We start from the raw sequence: 22,639 nt of genomic DNA, 5'->3' as shown, positions 1-22,639 counted from the left end.
CTCAGCAAACAAGTCTTCAAATGCATTACACACTAGAGGTAGATGTCAGCATAAGAGCAGTTTTGAAAGCAGAGCACACAACAAATCTCGTGGAAAGAATGTGGAGTGACATCATTGTGGCAAAAAGGGGCACTACAAAAGGGATTGTTTTCAGCTGAAGAAAGAGAAGGGCAAAAACAAAAACAATGAAGCCAACAAGGCTGAAAACAAGGACAGTCAGCATGCCAAAAAGAGCAATGTGAAAATAGAAGAGGTTAATGTAGTCACTCATGATAATGACAGTGACGGTGATGTACTTCTAGCTTCTTCTTTGGATGCACATGCATTGATTGCAAATTTTGAGGATGATATTCACACTTGGATACGTGATTCAGGTGCATCTTTTCATGTCACACCACATCATGAGTAGTTCTCTAACTACAATGGTGGAGTACGTGGTGTTATTCACTTGGGGGATAGCTACACATGTAAAATTGTAGGCATTGGCAGTGTGAAACTAGAATTTCAGCATGGCTCCGTGTTTGTTTTACATAATGTGAGACATGTACCTTAGCTCAAGAAGAGCTTGATAAGAACAGGGCAACTAGACGATGAAGGCTATCACACCACCTTTGGGGATAGCAAATGGAAAATATGTAAGGGCTCCCGCATTGTTGCTAAGAGATCCAAAAGTGATACTCTGTATCCTCTACATGTATCTAGTGTGCGTGACCATGTTGTCGCCATAACTGAGCAGCCAAGTGTTTCTTTGTGACATAGCCGGTTGGGACACATGAGTCAATCTGGAATGAAAGTGCTCTCTCGTTTGGGTTATTTACCGTCTTTGACGTATGCTGATTTTGAACAGTGTGATCTTTTATGTATGGTAAACATGCTCAAACATCACACAAAAAATCTCTTTCTCTAAAGTCTTCACCCTTAGAGTTAGTACATTCAGATGTATGTCAAATGCCAAGATTATCTCTAGGGGGGAAGAAGTATTTTATTACCTTTGTTGATGATCCCACACGCAAAGTTTGGGTTTATCCAATCCGTCACAAAAACGAGACCTTGGATAAATTTGAAAAATTCCTGGCACTTGCTGAAAATCAGACCAGCAAGACATTAAAATGCCTTCGCTCTAACAATGGTGGGGAATATGTGTCCAAAGCCTTTCAAGACTTATGTAATAGCAAAGGGATTAAGAGGGAGCTTATTGCTCCTCATAATCCACCCCAAAATGGTGTTGCAGAGCATATGAATCGGACCATTCAAGACAAGGTCCGTACAATGTTGTCACGTGCTGCTTTACCCCATGGTTTTTTGGTAGAGGCCGTTATGACAGCCATGCACATGATTAATCGGTCACCAAATTTCAAGAAGTGTGATCGGGCAAGCCACCTTCATATGCACACTTAAAAGTGTTTAGCTACGAGGCATTTGTGCACATACGCAAGGAAAAACGCAGCAAACTTGAGCCAAAGTCCTGGAAATGTATTTTCCTAAGATATGGTGATGAAGGTGAAATGGAGTATAGATTATGGGATCCCGAGAAAAGAAAAGTAGTGCGCACCAATGATGTCATCTTCTGAAAAAATCACATGCACAAACAGCCCGAAAGAATAGAGGAGGTCCGAAGGGTTGTATTCCAGGAGGATATACCAATAGGACAGCAAAGAATGCATGTTAGACAGTAGCAAATACCTGCTGAAAATCCCCTTGAAAATGCAAGGAATTATGTTGTAAATGATCAGCAAGATCTTGCCCATGATGTCCCACAAATTCAGTAAGAACGTGTGCACCTGGAACAACCTGAACCAGTTATACAGCAAGCTGTACCTAGCTTGGTTGCATCTAAGGACATGGAACTCATACAGATGGATGTAAAAACCGCCTTCTTACATGGTGATCTATATGAGGAAACCTATATGCAACAACCTGACGGTTTTGTTGCAAAAGGAAAAGAGCACATGGTATGTAAACTCAACAAAAGTCCATATGGGCTAAAGCAGGCACCATGCGAATGGTATCACAAATTTGATACATTCATGCAATCTCAAGGATTTCATCGTTCTCAAGTTGATCACTACTTATATACCAAGAAGGCACCAGATGGCAGCCTTATTTTCCTAGTTTTATATATGGATGACATGCTAATTGCAAGCAAGGATGTTCATGCCTTGGACTCCTTAAAACAGAGCCTACACAATAGCTTTGATATGAAAGATCTTGGTGAGGCAAATCACATTCTTGGCATGCGTATACTCAGAGACATATCAAAAAGTCTTCTTTATCTGTCATAGCAGGAGTATATTACGAAAGTTCTGCAACATTTCAATATGGAGGGGGAGAAAGCTATAAGTGTACCATAGCCTCCATATATGAAACTTAGTGCAAACAACAACCCCCTACATCAGATGATGGTAAGGCTGAAATGGCCAAGATACCTTATGCTTCAACTGTTGGTAGCTTGATGTATACTATGGTTGCTACACGTCCTAGCATTGCATTTGCAGTGGGACTAGTTAGCAAATACATGGCATATCTTGGCAAAAAGCATTGGAAAGCAGTGAAGAGTATCATGAGATACCTTAAGGGCACAAAGAATTTGTGTATCTGCTTTGGTAAGCAAAAATCATCTATTGTTGGTTTCACGGATGCAGACTATGCTGGCCATCCTGACTGCAGGAAGTCTACTTCAAGATATGTGTTTATGTTCACAGGAGGAGCAATCTCTTGGATATCTAGGCTGCAAAAGTGTGTTGCACTGTCTACTACAGAGGCAGAATATGTGGCTACCACAGAGGCATGCAAAGAGGCTTTATGGCTTTCATGTCTGGTGAGAGAGCTTGGGATTACAGAGGTTCCTATCCTCCACTGTGACAATCAAAGTGCTATCATGCTAGCACGGAATCCTGTCTTTCATGCAAAGACAAAGCATATACAGATGAAGTATCACTTCATCACGAATGTACTTGACAGCAAAGGTACATACAAATGATAATCCTGCAGATCTTCTCACGAAAGGTCTCCCAGCTGAGCGGTTTGCTCATTGCCGCCAAATGATGGGGATTGGATAGTATATGTGCCTTTCAACTTTGTACATACATACACTTAGCTGATTCTTTCCTCTACTTGCATGTTGCCTTTAGGTGGGAGGTTGTTGGAAATAAAGACTCACCGTGCCTTTTATTGTGTTCAGGTGTGAATGCACCCTTACACTTTGTACTTTATATATATTCAAAACCTAAAAATGTATTACATTCGTCATTGTACTGTATACCCATTGTGTCGTGCTCACTCTCTCACTACTGCTCTCAACTCTCTGCACCTTCACTCTCAGCTCAACTCGCGCACAAGCTCCTTGACAACAGCACTTAGGCTTCTTCTTGAAATCCTTTGAATCATCCTTTTTGTTCTCCTGTTTCTTGACCTCGGTCAGGGTTGTCTCCGTACGTAGTACGAACTTATCTGTACGGTACGATCCGTACGGTACATATCCGTACGATTTAGTGCGAAAAAATAGGCACTTTTTTGCCACTCTACTTTAAGTCTACAACTTTCTTTTTTTCTTTTTCCTTTCTTTTTTTTTTCTTCTTTCTTTCTTATTTCTCCCCCAGGCCTCTCTCTCTCTCTCTCTCTCTCTCTCTCTCTCTCTCTCTCTCTAGTTGCACTAGTACCACATACGAAAGGTTTGATACTATACCATACTTTAGGTACCGTACCTTACATATTAGTACCATAAGATACCAACTTAATGGATGCATCTTTCCCATTCAAACTACACTTTGGGACGACCTAAATGCTCCTTATATTAATATGATTCTCCCATGAGATTAGGTCATTTGAGATTCAAACAATTTCTCTCAATCTTCTCTCTCTCAACCCCACACTTCTCTTATTTGTATGATCATGCATGTATGATGTATCCACTCCCATCTATGTAGTTATAAGTTGTAGGTAGCAGTAGCGCATGTTGCGCATTCCGCATTAGGTTTTGGCATGTTACCCTCAAGTACTCATCTTATATGCTCTAATACCATTGCTATTTAGACTTGAAATATACGTTCTATTATCTTTTGTCTAAAATAATCACATTATTTTTTTGTCGTACTAATATCGTACCATATGTTATAAAATCTTAAGGTACCATTTAGTACTGTATTTTATCGTACCGTACCTTTCGTACCTAACAACTATGGCCTAGGTCTTCCCCTTCTTCTTCCCTCCCCACCGAACCTGTTGTAAAAGCCTTCGTGGAGCCAGATCCACTGGTACCTATATCTCTAAGCCGCTCGCCATGCTCATAGACTAGCAAGCAAAGTCCTCCCAAAGAAGTGTATCTCAGGTCCTCAAAGCCAGACAACTAGTGTAGAATACATCGAACTTTGAAGATGGCAATTGAGTAAAAAGAATCATGGCCATGTCCTTAGAAGATATAGTCCATTCGAGAGATACAAGTTCATCTCTCATGTCCTCCAATTTATTGATGTGGTCCTACATGAAAGGAGAATCATGGACATTGAGCATCCAAAGCTTCTTCTCAAGGGATATGTGGTGAGCAAATGTCTTCTGACGATAGAGAGATGCTAGCTTCTTCCACACCTCCGCAACAATCTTCAATTTGCAAACATGCACTAGGACAGAATCCGTTAAGCTCATGAAAAGAAAAGATCTACTAGCTTGAGATTTGAGCCGATCCCATAAGGTAGCACAATCCATCGTCGATCCCACTTTGGAATCCTCCATGGAACGGAATACAGGATGGAAAACAAACTCCCAAAGGTTGAAGGTGTTGAGAACACACTCCACCTTACATGACCACAATGAATAGTTGAAACCATCCAAGCAGTGCTCCTTGGGCAAAGGAGGAAGTATGGGCACCTACACTGACGCTGCCGTAGAAGCAGAATCATAAGACCAAGGTGATGGGTCTCTTGAGAAACATGGAGGAAGGGGGGAGGAGAAGGCTACCAAAAAAAGGGACATAGTGCAAGTGCCATAGAAGGCATCATAAGACCAAGGTGATGGGTCTCTTGAGAAACGTGGAGGAAGGTGGGAGGAGAAGGCTACCAAACAAGCAGACTTGAGGACCTCTATTCTTTGCGGTCTTCACAAGAATCATTGCCATAATCTCACCAAAAAAAGAATTATGAGAACACTCATCCTCTGAATCATCAAAGCCTACAAACTAGTGAGAAGACATCTTCAATGGCTTGCAAAATACCCAAAAAACTTGTGTTTGTTGTAGACAGCCCCTCGAACAGTGAAATCAGCTACACATGCACAATAGAAAAGATGTAGATGGTCTGCCTGGAGGAGATCAATTGTCTTTCTTGTTGTGTTTGCACAAAATGTAGATGTAGATTGCCACCAATAGTTGTGGATTGTCACCTGCACCAAGAATAGTTGTATTTGCTGATGGAGACTGCTGCCTGCAGCAAGACAATGATGTGGAAGGCTATATCACCAGTCTGGGAAGGTCACCTTAGCTCCAATCACCTCAGTGTTCTCTTGTTTGGCTATGATACCATGTGAGAGTGTGCAAATGGACACAAACCCAGAGAGAAGAGAAGAGAGAGACAGCAACCAAACTTCATCAGAACCTGACAATCAATGCAAAGCTGTCTGGGCCTTGCATTTGCAGCTGGCGATAGCATTCAGCTTGTTTTCTCCTTCAACCAGCCATCACCATCAGCATTACACCCTCGAGATGCTTGTGTCTGCTGCAGCCTGATCCCTTCTAGTTTGTGTTTGCAGCATTCTACTAATGCCAACCCTTCCAAGGGCATTCTGACAGCTGTTTTTGCTGTCTACAGAAATCTCCTACTTCTCCCTGATACTTCTCAGCCTACTGCCCACTGTTCCATGTTGTCACTACGTGCTCATCCTGATCCACACTCTCCAGATCCATGTTTGCAGCTCCGCTAATCACATCTAGAGGCTGCCTGGTGCATTTTGGGATATGTACAAAGTACGACCTACTCTATAGCTCATATCCTCTGCCTCGATCCTTCAAAGACATAAGAGTTCAAGGCTTTGTATTCACTTTGCATAGTGTGGTTACTGCATTGAGCATCTATTCATTCTTCATTGATCTTCTGTGCTCATTATCTTTGAGTTACCCTAATACTATTGAGTTCTATTATCAAAATGTACTTTGCCGTATGATTGTGTTTGTAATTTTAAGGATGTGTTGTATTCACACAGAGAGAGAGAGAAGGGGGAGGGGAGAGAGGATGGATGTATTGTACTGAGAGAGATAGAGAGAGGATGGATGGATGTATATGGGTTGAAGACCACCTTGAAAGGGGGAGAAAACAATTGCATAAATGTTAATTTTTTTACCTCCAAGCGTCAAATTTGGACCCCATGAATGGTCAAACAGAAACCATCAAATGAGTTGGGCTGGCATCGAACATATTACACACGTCTAAACAGATCAACTAGTTGTCACATTCGTTAGACGTGGACAACTCGGCTATGACCCAAGCTACAACCCTCCAAGTTGCAATAATGGCCTCTCCATGAAATATCATCATCAAGGCTCTTCTCCAGACCTCCAGAGCTCTGGGATAGTCCCATAGGCAATGTCTCTATGTCTCCAATGGCTTAGCATATCCCGCACATGCCATTGGGACCCCTTCCATAACTAAGCCAAGTGCCAATTGCAAGCTCCTATGAGCTATAGCCACAAGAAGAGGGATATCTTCCTAAGCCTATAGCTATCATCTAGCCTCCACCACAAATCTATTAAGAAATGTCTTGAGATGCCATGTTTGTGTCAATAGGAGGTGGTTACTAGTTGTGCCTTGATCCTATTCATCTGAATCCTCCTCTCTAGCCTCGAAGTGTAGCCAAAGAAGGCCACTTTGCATGACCTATCAAGGAATGGATCCCTCCATAGCTACTCTCCTAGATCCCATTGTAGCCTTTGAGAGACCTCTAAGAAGTCCAATATCTCCGTCCACCTAACAGACAGGTGGTTGGGTTTGGGTCAATGTACCACTGCCTCTCAAAGTGTGCCACTACTCTAATCCTCTGTCTAGAGCATCTTGTGAACCACTTTGTCTAGTCCAAATCCTCTCATTTAAGGTGGCCATCCTCCTCAACCATAAAATTGAACATCCTATCTCTTCTAGTTGCAATGGCCACTAAAAGGATGTCCCCTCTAGAGAAGAGCCAAGGATGGTAATTGTTGTGAGGCAAAAACTTATTCAATCTTAGAATTGGCATGAATACCCTCCATGCCCAAGGTAGATTACTATATGGAAGAATTACTTGACACAGAAAAATCCTCATTTGAGATACAAGGAAGGTAACACCAATCCATAACAACTAGAGATACAGAGAAGAACTTGGCATGCTACTCTAGATATGGATGATGATCCATCCAAGTGAAAAGATGGGCCACCAAGGTAGGGACAAATCATATGAGTGAAAAAACAAAGATGAACTCTCAACACTATAGGGACAAATCATATGAGTGGAAAAACCAAGATGAACTCTCAACACTGTACTGTAGGTTGCTTATAGAGGCTTTGCAGATATATACAATGCAATTCATTGCTATCACTCTTTATGGTAGAAGCTTTTAGACTTTGGGAGTCAAGATGAAAATTTGCTCAGCATAAGTTTTCCCTAATACGGTCATATAATTGTGCTCTCTGAACAGTGTAAATTTCTTGTGAGTTTATTGCAACTCATATTGCAAGCATCATTAAGTAGAAGGTTTGGCAATTCCTCGAACAGTATGATAAAGTTTTGAGGGATGCATCTCAGAGTGTGAAACCAATAAGAGTCATGACCTAGATGGAAGTCTCATTGGGCTGCCTTCAAACAAGGAAAAAAATGTCATGCGGTATACAGCACCTATGCTACCATTCTTCAGCCAATAGAAACAGAAACAAAGTCATGACCTAGATGGAAGTCTCATTGGGCTGCCTTCATACAAGAAACAAATGTCATGCAATATTCAGCACCTATGATACCATTCTTCAGACAACAGAAACAGAAACAGAAAAAAGTTGGTCAGGAAATTTGAGAAAAATGTGCAAGAGGTTATATAATTAATAATTACATAGCATAAGCTTTTAAAGCTAGAGAAAATTCTGGTCTGCCTCTCTTCAAACAGACCAAGAGTTTTTCATGTGAGTGCTTAGTGAGTTAGCAGTAACACTTTGTGTCAAGTAGTGATCTCATATTTTTTTCCAGTGATGAAAGTTATACATACGCCCCAAATTTCAATCCAACTCTTGCTTTCTCGAAAGCTATGCATTGAAGAAGCTGATCTGTAGGACAATAGCAAAAAGAATATAATCTTACCAGGTACAGAAGTCCATAAGCAAGGAATGATATGCAGTAGAGCACACTAAAGTGAACCCAAAGCCTGAGACATAACATGGAAAAAGGAGTAAGATGCATGCATCCCAATGAATACTAAATACAAGACAGCTGATATAAAAGAAATCGAAATGTGTCCAATGCAATTTCTTACAAATGAAAAACTAAGCTCATCTAACTTTAACACCTGCTACCACTTATGATTCTAAACAAAGTCACTAATCCTTGCTTTCACTCTTTGAAAACAAGACAATCGAAGAAGAAGGCTCCTCTAGCTCATGGATGTAAAGGAATACAAACTCATATGTAATAGCTAGGGCAGAGGCAGAGGAAGGCTTAGTTGATGCAACTCCAGCCTTGGCTCTTGAACGGTGAGGGTACTTCTTCCAACAGTTCTCCTTAGAATGGGTGCCCTACCCATAGTATGGGCATTTAGACTTCCATTTTGAATCTGTATCAAAGCTCGAAGAAGTCTCGAAGTATTTAACATGATTCTTCTTCTTCTTGTTCTTTGCCTTCTTGCTGTCCTCCTTATTTCCCCCTCCCAAACCTGTAATAAAAGCTTTAGTAGAGCTAGATCCACTTAGCTTCAATTTTCTTGAGTCACTCTTTATGCTCCGAAACAAGCAAGGCTAATGCCTCCCCACAAAATGGTGTCATGAACTCTAGAGGAGAGTAGGCTAGTGAAAAAGACATCAAAGTTTAGAGATGGAATGCCATATGTTCGAATGATAGTGGCTTGCCCAAGGATGCAAGCTCATCCCCCAATTCCTCCATCCTATCGATGCAAACCTTCATGGAAGGAGAATCATCAATGAAAAGCATTCAGAGCTTCTTTTCTAAGGTCATAAAGTCGGCAAAGGTCTTCAACCGGTAGAGAGAAATTATCTTTGTTCAAACCTTTGCTACGGTCCAAAGTCTGTGCACATGCACAAGGACAAAAATCGGCAAACTCATAAAGAGAAGATCGAGCTCTGGAGTAGGACCGATCCCAAAGAGAAGCTTGCTCCATAGTGGAACTAATGTGGGGTCCCTCCACATGACAAGCTATCAAGGTAGTAAAAATTGCCCATAGATCAAAGTAATCCAGTATGCACTCCACTATGCAAGGCCAACCGAAGTAGTCGGTGCCATCAAGGTGATCTTTAGGCACTGATGAAAGAACAAACACTTGTACAAATGGTGCTAGGATTGCCATATGGGGTCCTGCAGCAGGTGCCCTATTAGAAATATATAGAGAAGCTGTTAGATATGCTCAATGCCCCACCCTCGTAAGATGCCACCAATGATCCATGGTGCTCTAAGTTGTAAGGCCTCCATTATGAAGAAGCCATGTGTGAGCACGAACGTTCGGTGGGTCCTAACTTGTATGTCAAATGAGGTGTATGTTACCGGATGGAAAAAAGGTGACCTTTGTGGATCTAGCCTTTGGGTTAGATAGAGTAGTTATGCTGGTAGTAACTCGAGGCACAATGCATCAAGTTGCGGGGTGTGGGAATTATCAAGGACCCCTATTTGAAATATTCCCTAGCCGACTTGGGAAGGTTCATAATATGGATGAACAGCCTAACTAGACTACCTTCCCAGGCTATAAAAAAAAGACCCCTCCAAAGCCATCGTCAATCTATCTTTTACCCAGTCAAAGTTCTTCCAGCTACCCTTAAGCTCTTCGCCTATCATTTGTCTAAAACACCATCTAAGCTTCACAGTGGAAGTGCACGGGTTAATAGAGCCATCTTTGTATCAATTCATTTGAAATCAAAGCAGATTTTATTCTTCTCATATTTATTGTGTGTTCTCTAATCCTTGCTCAGATTATGTCTGATGCGCTATGTAATTTCTACAGAACAAAGGGGGAATGAGGACGCTCCAATCTTCTAGACTTGTTAGAGTGACAATCTCTAGATGATTGTGGGTTACATCTTCGATACTCATGTCACTCTTCATGACATTTTGAATGGCGGGACTACCAATCTTCAAAGGAATGAATTGACTCCTGTCATCAAATGCATTGAATAGATAATTCACATCTCTTCAAGGAAATTTACAAACACACAAAGAGCTGCTATATTTTGGTGTCAGGCTGCCCAAACAGAGAAGAAGTTTACACCCAACAAAAGGAAGTTGTAGGTGCCTCGCACACTTCATGAAAGGCCCGAACAATCGCGACAAATCCATACCAAACATAGACTATGGTCTCCTCTTTGTAGAACGTTTAGGTCCTCTCTATTGGCAATGATACCATGTGTATATGCAATGGAAGAAGAATGTGAACATGAGAGAGAATAGAAGAGAAAGACTACAAGAAAAGAAGAGAATGAAACAAGGAAATCTGCATCGATCTCTAAGAGAATGTTGAATACAATGTGGATTGATTAGTTCTTGCGCGTAGCCCAAAACGTCAATGAGGGCACCAGACCAAGCTTATCATGGAGAGAAGCACCAATGACAAAGGAATGCCACTAGAGGTCAAAGTGTGCTGAAATCTATAAACCGATGTGTGCGGCCAATGACCAAGGCTGGTATAATAGCAAAAAACATCAAAAGTGGCTTGACTCCATCATAATTAGGCCTAAAATGCTAGCCAACCAGCAATAGGCACCAAATAATGAGAGAAAATGATGATCACCCCACGACCAAACCGATCACCCCACTATTGGTAGTGTGAACAATGCCTCTAGCCCCACTAAAAAGAATTACACTAGCATGCATGCTCTAAAAAGAGCCGCCAACTCCATCAAAACAAATGAAATGACAGACATGCAGAATGTAATGTCCATGTTTGACTTAGACTAACACTCATAAGTAGGAGATGGTTATGCATGACACAAATGACTACTAATATATGCCTTGAAACCATCATTGTCCCAATCAAGAATTGCTTCCTAATAGTTATCTTCATCCCAATCATATGGAATAGGAGAGGACTTTCAAAGATACAACGTTGATCCCAAAATAATATATACTAGAGAAAATTCTGCACAAAGCAAGCTTTCATAACAACACTCCAAGTGGTATAGTCATGTCCCTTAAGCTTGTTGTCAGTATTGCAACATGGAGGAGCCATTGAGGTAAGATGTAGATACAATAAAGTAAGAGTACAAGTACAAGAGAGAGAGGCACTTTCAAATGCCTAGCCTAACCCCACAATTTCAACAATTCAAGCAAACCATCCAATCACATAGAGATAGGAGCAAATGTGAGGAGTGTAGTGACAAAAGCAGGACAACCGACACATGTGATCCTTCCTCTAAATGTGTTCTAATCAAGCTAAACTAGCTGAAAACACTAGCTGAGAATGAAAATCTTACTTCATCGGCAAGAACCCTCAAATTTTCCTAATTAAACTTCTTCTTAAGACGCTTTCAGTGAAAGCATCATCAACAATTGAATATCAAGCACCCTTAATAAGTAATGCTCAAGCAAATATAAGCTCCTCATATGTTGCCTCATAGTCCTCAAAGTATTTACATCCAACCTTACTCCACTCTTTGACAAAGGCAGTGACAAAAAACATTTAGGGCACCTATGGACAAAGATGTTGTTGTCCCACTCAATAAAGAAAATCAAACAACCTTTCTTGTGGTGTTTCCTAACTTGTTCTAAGTTATTAATGATCCATTTTCTGTTTCTCCATAGACTCCATCTACAAACAATCATATTAGGCTTTAGGGCAATACAATGTGACAAAGGGTGGGGCACTCACATGGCCCCTAATTGCATTATATTGGTCTAGGGTGATATTGGACCAACACAATCCAATAAGGGGCGCCACACACTATCAAGGGCCCCATATCCGTTGTGTTGTTCTTGGACTAGCATAACATGACATGGAGTCCCTAATGGATCGCATTGCAATGGCCTAATCTCAGATGCGACCAAGACACCATGATAAAAGATTTTGGGACATCCTCCATGGCTTCTAATCACATTGTGTTGATCTAACTACTGGACCAACACAATGTGTAAGGGTTTTTGGACATCCCCATAGCCCCTAGTCACGTTGTGCTATTCTGATCCAAGATTGGACCACAACACAATGTGATAAGGGATTTTGGGATGTCCTCATGGTCCTAATCACGTTATGCAAGTCTGGGGCGTGTCTTGAAACAACATAAAGATGATTTAGTGACAACCTTAGGCCCTAAACAAGCAAAACACAATAAGAGGATTCAAAACATCGTGAGGCTCCTTATTGCACTATGTTGGCTCAATGCCACAAACTCAAAAGCACAAGTTTTGTCAGAACTAGACGCACACGAGTCAGAATATAAACCAGGGAGATCCGTATATCGTGAATCATGATGGAAATACACTATGGGCAGACCACACGAGTCAGAAATAAACCAGGGAGATCGGTATATGATGAATCATGATGATGGCAATACCCTATGGGCAGACCACACAAGTCAGAAATAAACTAGGGAGATCGGTATATCATGAATCATGATGGCAATACCCTAGGGCAGACCCCGTATACTTATACATAACCTGAGGTTTGTATACTTGAGGAAATATTTTTTGCCTATAAACTTGAGGGGGGTATTAAAAAAAGATACCATTTTCTATCCTTGGTGGAAAGAAAATCGCATTTTATAACATCAGGAAGGATAAATGAGCTTGTCAAACTGCGACTTGAAACTGAAAAAACAAGAAGACTAAGTAAACTTCCAATTCAAAGAGAACATTCCTGATTGAACAGTGAGGACCTTTGAAAAAGTGATGTAACCTCTAACAAACCAACCATCCATTCATTTTACCTGTCTGATCCACTTGTAACATTTGATATAGAGAACCTGTCCAATGTATCACTCGATATCGTGGTAATGTCAAGTTGTCCTTGAATATAATTGACAGGCACCAGGACCAAAATGCCAACCAACGTGCAGATACCGAAAAAGCGAAAACTGAAAAGAAATACCATTTTCAGATGCATTGCTTGGAAGTATGGAATAACACCTAGATATTAGAAACTTGGCAACAATGTGCAACTTGAGCACAGTGGAAAAGAGACTGGTCTCTTATTGCATAAAGAGATCGATGACCAGGAATAAGAAGCTTAAGCAAACCTCACCACAGTATATAGATTCTCAAATAGACAACAGCATCAAGCCCTGTACTTTCCAAAATGTCAGCTTCAGTGGGCTGCCATGCTTTCTTTACCCATCCAGGAGAAGGTATGAACTTTTCCAATGACGAGTACACCCGCCCTGTGCTCCTTTTCTCCTTAAGGATATGGCGGGCAAAGTAGAGGTTGGCATTTGTAGGTTGCTTCCTGAACACAGAGTACAATAAGAAGAAGAATACAGTCAAGCCAATGTTTATGACTGCTGATGTTATGAGGCCTGATACTTGCGTGGCAGTCATGGCATCACAAATGCTACGGCCGAATATTTCAAAACAGTACCAAGTACTCAGATAATAATCCAGACTGATCAGGGTATTGATCTTGCAATAGAACCCTTATACTTGCGGATAAAGAACCCGGTCTGGAACTGTTCCATATATGAGACAAGCAAAATGAGCGGTAATGGCTTATAGACGGTCAGTTGATGTTCACAGTGAGTCCGAGGTGAGGGAGAAAGCAATCCAAACTCACAGAATGATACTCGAGTATAGCTCTCAACTTCAACTACCAGTGATGTTATCAAAAGACAACCCCAAACTTATGTGTAGATGGAAACAGAGAGGGTACTTCCAACTTCCACTGATATTATCAACGTACACCGCAAGCTCATCTGTGGATGGAACAGAGAGAGCACATCATGCTAATGGCCAACTTCCAGTGTGATGATGCTACTGAAGACTTCCCTTGGAAGGAGCCCCCGAATTTCAAGAAAAATTTGTGCAGCCGCCAGAAGCCAGAACAGAGCGAAACCCGCATAAATTCACAGGAAAGCCCGATGGAGTATCGTGACAATGGAGCCCACAAATGCTGCGCAGAAGAGCAACCCTAGAACCTCGCAAAGGGAAGCAGCAGAAGAGAGATGCAAACCAGCCGGCTCTGTTCTTTACGGCTAAAGGTAAGCCCAAATTCAGGAAGGGCAGACAGAGTAAGACATCCGCATGCCTGATTGCCTTCGTTTGAAGAAGATGTTGTGCGGAGGAGCCTCCTGTCGCTTCGTTCTGAGCAGTGAGTCCTCTAACAGTGGGTGACAAACCTGCCTGGGATTCGGCCATTCCTCTATACAAAACCACCTACCTCGGTCTCGAGGAAACACGTCGGCACGCACCAAATATTCTCCCACCCCTTCTCCAGGTGTCGCGCCAGCAGCTTGCCACCTCCCCTGGCTCTTCATTTCACAGACACATGAGTGCAATCTGGACAAAAGTGCTTTAGCGACTGGAACTAGCCGAGGCTGGGAGGGCCAGGAAGGTAGCGACCACCCATAAGGTGACGGTAGTAACCCCAAAAAGGGTTCGGCAGTTTACAGATGTCAGCTAACCATTGGATAAAACGGACCAGAAACAAAGGTGATTGGTTGATAAAACTTTGCATTTTCTGTTCACCTTCTGGTCCCTATGTATAACCCAATTTTTTTGAACGGGAGCACTTCCATTCATGCTACCATTGCTCACATGAAAAATTTTGCAGGCTTCTTCATGTTTTGTGATGGTATTCTATGCCAGAAATCCAAATTCCACCTTTGGTGAAAAAGATCGAAAAGCCTTTTTTTCATGACACTCTTCTGGTTCCTCTACCCTATTTAAGAAACTATAAGGAAAGCAAGGCTTAATTCCAGGAAGGAACTTATGGGAGCTATTCATGCAGGGGTTTTCGATAAGAAACGATCGCGTTCCCCATTTTCAAAAAAAAATTGAGGACACATAGGAAGGTTTGAAAAAACCTTCCTACTCCAAAATTTAAAAATTACTATACATCACGTTTTCCTCAATTTGGGAAGGTAGAGGTGGGTCTTGAGACCCCAAAAAAAAAAAAAAAAAAAAAACTCTGTGAGAACAACACCGTGAACCTCTAGCTCTGCCCCTAGGGTACAAGGACCAATACAATGACAACCCCCTAAAGAAATACATTTTAGGCCTAGAAAGATTACAATTTCATCACAAAATTCATGATTGTGATTGCATTTTAAAAAAATCTAACAACTAACAATGATCGTCGTAACTATAAAAAATAGCATTGTATTAAAATAATAATAAAGAAATATGCCACATAAAAATAAAATTTACCTCAACATGTCATCTTTGTCAAGTGAATGAGTGCATGGATGCACCTAGCAAACTAAATTATGTGCCTTTTCTTAGTGGATGGAGTACCCTCAAAAACCAACCTACTCCATGGACTTTTGTCAGTGAGGGTAGTGTCACACCTAGAGCCTTGATTAGACTTTCAAAGTAAAAGGAGCCATATTCTTAGTAATAAAGGAGGCAAAAAATATGTCACACCATGTTGACTTTAAAGACTCCCACAAAGTCCAATTTGAGCTAGGTGTTACACGACCCTAAAGCAGTCGTGGTCCATGTGATTCAAGATAGTGATTTGCACAGGGAGGAGAAACCATGATTGTCCGTGAAGGAGAGAGAAATAGTGTGCGCTTCACATATGATGTGATCCACTTGCTTTTACCTGCACGTGGACATGATTTTGGTAGTTCACAAATGACTTTAGCAAGTAAATGTGTTTACTTAAGGGAAGCACTCTAATGCTAGTGATACTTATAGGTTTTATTTCAATTGTGAAATTGACATGCATAAAAAATATTTGTTGAGTTAAACACCCAAACTTAAGATCCTCTCTCTCTCTCTCTCTCTCTCTCTCTCTCTCTCTCTCTCTCTCTCTCTCTCTCTCTCTCTCTCTCTCTCTCTCTCTCTCTCTCTCTCTCTCTCTCTCTCTCTCTCTCTCTCTCTCTCTCTCTCTCTCTCTCACATATGGTGGTAGGGATGGCAAACAGTAGTAATGACGTGGTAGATGGTAGTAGTGATGGTTAACAGTAGTAGCACAATTAATAGTAGATGTGACAAATGTCCTCATATGGCAGGGCATTAGTGTCTCTCCCCTCCCCTCCCCTCTCTCTCTCTCTCTCTCTCTCTCTCTCTCTCTCTCTCTCTCTCTCTCTCTCTCTCTCTCTCTCTCTCTCTCTCTCTCTCTCTCTCTCTCTCTCTCTCTCTCTCTCTCTCTCTCTCTCTCTCTCTCTCTCTCTAGGGATGTGGTAGCGTAGTTGATATGGTAAGGCAAACACAATAGCTAACATGGTAGTAGTTGATATGTCTCTCATGCACGTAGCAATGATGGGCAAGGAGCACCTTATGTTGTTGGGGGGGGGGGGGGGGGGGGGGTTTTGGGGGGGATGTAAATGATGCAAGAGCGTTTGCGATCTAGGTCCTCCCGAGTCTACCACGTAGCCCACGTAGCGGAAGCATTCCGGCTGTTTCCACTTAGGACTGACCTAAATCAGGGTTTCCCCTAATGGTCATGTTCCTAGAGAGTAACTAGCGTCGAACCCCATGCGAACTACTTTACGCAGAAATGTCAGGGTCGAAGTGGATCCATCCATGACTGCCACTCCCCAGATGATGCACGACCCCTGCCTCCAATCGTGCCCTCCCTCGTCCTACTGTTGTTGCTATCGTCTCGGAGAATCTGTGGCCTCCTCTCTAAGTCTCCAACAATCCTTTGCATCTAGCCACTTGGGCTTTGAGGCACCACTCTTAATTGCCTTGCATGCGTCTGATTGTCTATGTGACATGTATGCATGCATACACTTCATCATCCACCCCAGTGGAGAACCTCTTTGTCGTCGTAGGTCCTAGAAACTCCTCATGCAAGGATGCTACTACATAGTCCTTGCTCCCTCGGGTATATTCTTCCAATGGTCCAAAACATTGTGCCTAAATACTTGTTGGCACAACTCCCCCATGTGAAATATCACCCTCGTCCCCTTATCATTCATGATTACAACACGTCCTATCATCTACGAGGTAATTTTATCCTACTAGGGTATGTCTAAGGTGTGACCTCGCCCACCTACAACCACACTCCTGGGCATAACTAGGAGACCCCTCTATGTCTGGCGTGCATGCAGGGGTAGTATCTCTCGGAGTAGCACCCATATAGGGGTGCCATCTGGTTGAGCAAAACCCTGAGTCATGGGAGTAGACTTCCCTATAGGCGTGCCAAACCCTAGAGGTGACAACCATCCACCAGATCGAGGAGATGGAGACACTGCATCGGTGTCTTCACGACTCCCACTTGAGCCACCCTCTCTGGAACTGGTAGTATGAGATTGAGGAGTAGCGACCCTCTCTAAAACCAATCACAGGCTCACAGCATCCACATCTTTGCAGCACCCCCCCAAAATCACTCTCTCTATTTGGGGCTAGTCTAGAGCGTCAATCTCGTCTATTGAAAATCGAAGTATCAGAGCATGCCGAAGTAGACCTCATAGAATGGCCTGATGATGTCTCTGACAGCCGCCATATCTTTAAATCGGTCCATTTGATCTGGAGATATACGTGTGAATATCTCCTACAACTCCTCATCATCGATCATCCCTCAACTCATCCTACTCTTCTTTGGGTATCGTCAAAGATAACCTGCACATACAGAATATGATGTTAGCATAATCAATATAAAGATTTAGGTAAAGCACGATAATATAACTCTCAAAAAAAGGATGCTAATTAAAACACATATACTAAAGTACCCTTAAAAGTGAATCATCAACGAATTGAGCAAGCGGATGATGCAAATACGACTCGACCTATGGCCCCATGTCAATCTCCTGGCATAGCTCGACATACACTGGAAGGCCTATAGATAGGTCACTACAGAAAAAGGAGTCCACTTCATTCTCAAAAAATTATTGGCCTCCTATCTCTTCATTTATGTTACTCATGAATGTCTCCCTTACACACTCCAAGCCCTCTTCACCCTCCACCTTCCGCAATATCGACCCCTCCACCTACATACTCTCCTCCTCTACGTTGGGAACATTACTTTCATCATACACTCGCACACTCCAAGGAGTTGATGGCAAAACATACCATCATAGAGGTTGTCGGGGATTTGGATAGAAGATTACCTATTCAATATGACATATAAGAGTGAATCAACATTTGTGATTGTTTCTTGTTGTGTAATTTTTTTTAAAAAAAGGTCATGCATTTGTTCGCAATGACCCGGTAGGACAAACATATTGTGTAGATTCATCCATCTTTTCTCGAAATCTATTTCCAGAAATCCAGATAAACCTCACCGAACGGTCTTTAAGAAACTCCTCAAGTTCTTGGAAATCCCCTTGCGAAATACAAAGAGCCAAGGGATCCATAGCCGCAAACCCAAAATGGGCCCCTTATGACAGCGATAGGAGATATAAGCAAACCACCCAAGGAGATAGTAAGGAATGGAATAGAACCTATGGGATATGGGGTGCACAATTAGCATTGAGTGTGGTGATGGAAGTTGCCTCAGAGGGCCCTCCTCAATGAAAGGCCTTGAAACGGATCGATGAAGAACGCCAATAACCAAGAAGCAAGAACCCCTCTTCAGATGTTTTAAAACCCAATCAAATGAGAAGCCACCATAGCTTAATGGAAACAAAGAGGCCTTGAATGGATCAAGAAACTCCAGTCGTTCGCGGTGGGGATGTGGGTGGGCCAAGCCTGTGACCCAACTGTGAGACAATGAGGAGAAACTATGTGTCAGCCGCTACGCCATAACCTGCTCTGCAACATTAAAGAATAGGGACCAAGGACCACGTGGTAAGCAATAGTTGTGTGATGACAAAGGTGTCCCTCAAGCTAGATACTCTACCACTGACCTCGCATCACAAAAGTTCTTTGGTGCAATCTATCTAAAAAAGTATCATTTAGGTCCGTGAGACATACTAACCAAGTTGTTCAACGAGTTGATCAAGACTTTGAGACACCAGGCTCTGCACACACCAAGCTGCACGAGGGAATTAGAGAAGGTTGAGAGGACCATATTACTCTTGATTTTGGAAAGTTGTATGTGGGTTTGAGCTTGATCGTTCTATTCCACCATAGCAATCATTGAGATAATACCAACCATGGCGTCAAGAGGAGATGAAGGGATGAGGCTGTTGTGCTTCTAATGTCCCTTTTCTTCATCAAGGGACTCTAGTGTAGCCCACCTAGAGCTCTTATGGCACTAGGTGGAAGCTTCTTGGTTTCCTTGTAGTATTGAGCAGCAGGCTTGTATACCAACCATGGTCTCCACCAAAACCAACCAAAACTCAAAATGAAGTCGTTTCTTTTGCATTGATGAACTCAAAGATTTTCTCCAACAAAAGAAAAAAAAGTTTGACCCCCTGACTTAACCTCCCACCTAAAACTTCCCAAAGAGGACATTTCTTGAGGAGGTGGTTGAAGGGTCATTCTCTCCATTTTCGTGTAGATCTCTTAAGGTGGGTGAAGGGTCATTCGCTCCATTTTCATGCAGATCTCTTGAGGAGGTGGGTGAAGGGTCATTTGCTCCCTTTTCATAAAGACCTCCTGAGGAGGTGGGTGAAAGGTCATTTTCTCCATTTTCATGTAGATTTCCTTCTTTAAATTAGAGAGGGAGAAGAAGAGACATAGAAGCAAGACGTTGGAGCAAATGTAGCTTGCCTATTCTTGGCGCGTGAACATTGTGGAGTTTTGAGTGGACCACTTGGTGGGCTTCGATTCAAGCATAGATATTCCATTGTTGCTTTTTTAAGGAACGGTCTCTTCCTGCTATCACCACATACATATATTTCACAATCCAATTTACAAAAGTATTCCTTTTTTTCTTTTTCGTAAATAGGTCCAATGATGTGAGACATACTAGCTAGGTTGTTCAGCTGAGATCAAGACTTTCAGACACCATGCTACATAAAGGGAATCAGAGAAGGCTGAGAGGGCCAGTTTAGTGACTCAAGAAAGACTCCAGCTTTCAAAAGGTAAACCTATTAGATTGTCAAATCTATGGATAAGGCCTATCTTTTGGTGGGAAGAAAGGGTGAAAGCTGCCTAGATCATTAGAGCCACACATAAATGGGTTGTGATATGCCATTATGAAACCAGATGAGAAGGTTGATATTATGTACATGAATATCAAGCATGCCTTCTTTTAGCCGCCTAAAAAGGATATGATTACTCTCCTTCACCTACACTTGGATAACTTTATCATGGTTGGAAAGAAGAAGACCAAGGATGTACAATTCTTTGTTGAGGTCACTAGAGGTAGTTCACCACTTGGTGGGGGAAGATGCAACACATATGATCCATATGTGATTGAGGAAGAGCAGCAAGAAAGGGATAATAAAAATAAGATTAACAAACGAGTTTAACCTTTTTGTGAAGAGAGTGTCCTAACTTTGGGACTAGCCTTAGTTCAAAGATTCGGATCTAGAGTTTGATGTGCCTTTCAACTTGCTGGGAGCTTGGGTTCCATGGGGTGCCTCAACTTCAACTTTTATTGTTCCAACTATTAACTGTTCGGTTGAACTTATAGAGTAGCCCTTTTGGTGATCACTCTAAATGATATTGAGATAGTCAACTTTTGGTATAGGCCAAAAAGCCTTTGATATACAACCATTGTCTTTAAGGATTTTAAGCGCAACATTCTTAGGATTGATGCAACCCTTCAACATCACTTGATGGCATTAAGGAGTAGATGAACTCTATGAACATCAAGTATTATGAGAGCAGGCTGAATCTCAACTAGCGTCCCATCTTAAAGACAATCTTGGATGACCCAAAGAAATTCATTCAGAGGATGGTGGTTGGGCATTTTTAAATATGGAGGTAAGCGACTCGAATCCTAAAAATTGTGAGGAATTAGATGAAGGATATCAGCCCTCTGATGTGGAAGAGGCTTTTGAATCTGAAGATGATGATTCAGATGATGAGTTGGTTGTGGAATCAAAGGATGATGAAGAGGAGGAAGATTCAAAAGAGGACGAGGAGGGTAAGACATTGGATGAACTTCTATCCTTTGCACACTAATCCCTATTGCTATACGAGTACTCTGGTTTTAGGATCTTACCCACTACCTGAAACCATACTCACCTTTATGGTTTCAGGTAATGGATGGGACCCATATGTTTAGGTAGTGAAGATTTTATGAATGGCTATAGGGACCCATCATATACGGGGTGGACCCATTGTTTTGACCTCCTTATTCCCTACTTTTTAACATGCAATCTCATCCACTTGCCATTGTATTGGATGGATCCATTATATGGTGTGGACCCATCATGAGTAATGTAATCTCTTCCAATAGCCATTGTATTGGATGGATCCATTATATGGTGTGGACCCATCATAAGTAATGTAGACCGTTGTGTAAGTAGTGGATTGATACCCATCTCTAAGTGCTATAGACCATCATAAGTAGTGCAAACCCTTGTGTAAGTAGGGTATTGATTCAACCGATTTGACATGCTACATTATTGTCATAATCATCAATTTACTTAAGAGACCCATAGGGTGGAGTATATGTGTATGGGTGCGGATGGGTAGGGGTGTTATAAGAGTATGTGGAAGTGTGTATCGGAGTGTGAGCGTTGGTGGTGTCATCTTTTAAGGGCAATAACAAGAATAACACCAAATACATACAATCATCCACACTCACATAGGACTCCCAAATCCACACCCACATAGGACTCTTGGATATCCACAGCCAAATAGGACTCCTAGATTTCATAAATGTAGGGATTATTCATATCTCATGTGAAAGGGAGTGTGTATAGGTGCAATGGGAGTGTGTATAGGCATTATAGGAGAGTGAAATAGGAATGAAATCAACAATACCCTCACCTCTTCTTGCCAGGATGACATCCTTCCCTTAATATAATGGGAATTTACAACCCCTTTACTTACCATATCAATCTTCTATATCCCTTTACTTCCAATTTGGATGCTTCAACTAACCCTTTTCACTTTTAACAATCCTCATGGTAGCAGTGGTGGACATAACCAGAAAACAAAGTTCTCTCGCAGAGAGAGGAAGTCAAAACACATGATCACAAAGCCAGGGCATGACCACAATAGGTCCATAGTAATAGACTTTGGATTAACATTGGTTGAAGTAGTTCTGAACTTGTTGTCCCTTGTTTAAAATCCAATATTGGACTATTTGTTGTCTTGAAATTACCTTAACGTCCTGAAGTATTGAATGATGGATAAGTTGGCACTCTAAAGTGTCCACTTGGTGCATGATTGCTACCATAAACATTGCCAACTTGTCCTCATTTTAAAACAATCCTGCGCTAAAATGTAGACTCTTTCTATACTTCCTTCCATATTTTTATGCAAGCTCAATGGCTTTGAAAAGAGTGGCGGGGTTTGTGCCATAACATCAGCTGATAAA

General features: G+C 41.8%; 1 protein-coding gene and 1 pseudogene across 2 annotated transcripts in view; one reads left to right on the top strand and one right to left on the bottom strand.

The window, feature by feature from the left end:
• The window catches only part of LOC148039106 (hyperosmolality-gated Ca2+ permeable channel 2.3-like), a 139,332-nt gene extending 124,713 nt beyond the window's left edge, over positions 1–14,619 (bottom strand). Inside the window, exons 1-3 of one of the 2 annotated variants that reach the window (XM_087674994.1) lie at positions 13,397–14,619; positions 13,083–13,229; positions 8,305–8,368 (exon numbers count right to left, since the gene is read on the bottom strand). In XM_087674994.1, coding sequence (XP_087531120.1) covers positions 8,305–8,368; positions 13,083–13,229; positions 13,397–13,689 — 504 coding nt within the window. In that variant the 5' untranslated portion in view covers positions 13,690–14,619. The remainder of the gene's footprint in view (positions 1–8,304; positions 8,369–13,082; positions 13,230–13,396) is intronic. The other variant, XM_087674993.1, reaches the window with a different exon arrangement.
• LOC148039105 (FACT complex subunit SPT16-like) lies at positions 13,853–21,273 on the top strand (annotated as a pseudogene).
• Positions 21,274–22,639: the final 1,366 nt, after the last annotated feature.

Source organism: Lygodium microphyllum, chromosome 3, assembly GCF_053477565.2.
Source record: "Lygodium microphyllum isolate KBCC chromosome 3, Lygodium_microphyllum_v1.1.10, whole genome shotgun sequence".
Taxonomy (NCBI): domain Eukaryota; kingdom Viridiplantae; phylum Streptophyta; class Polypodiopsida; order Schizaeales; family Lygodiaceae; genus Lygodium; species Lygodium microphyllum.
This window is presented reverse-complemented; position numbering and strand designations above follow the sequence as displayed.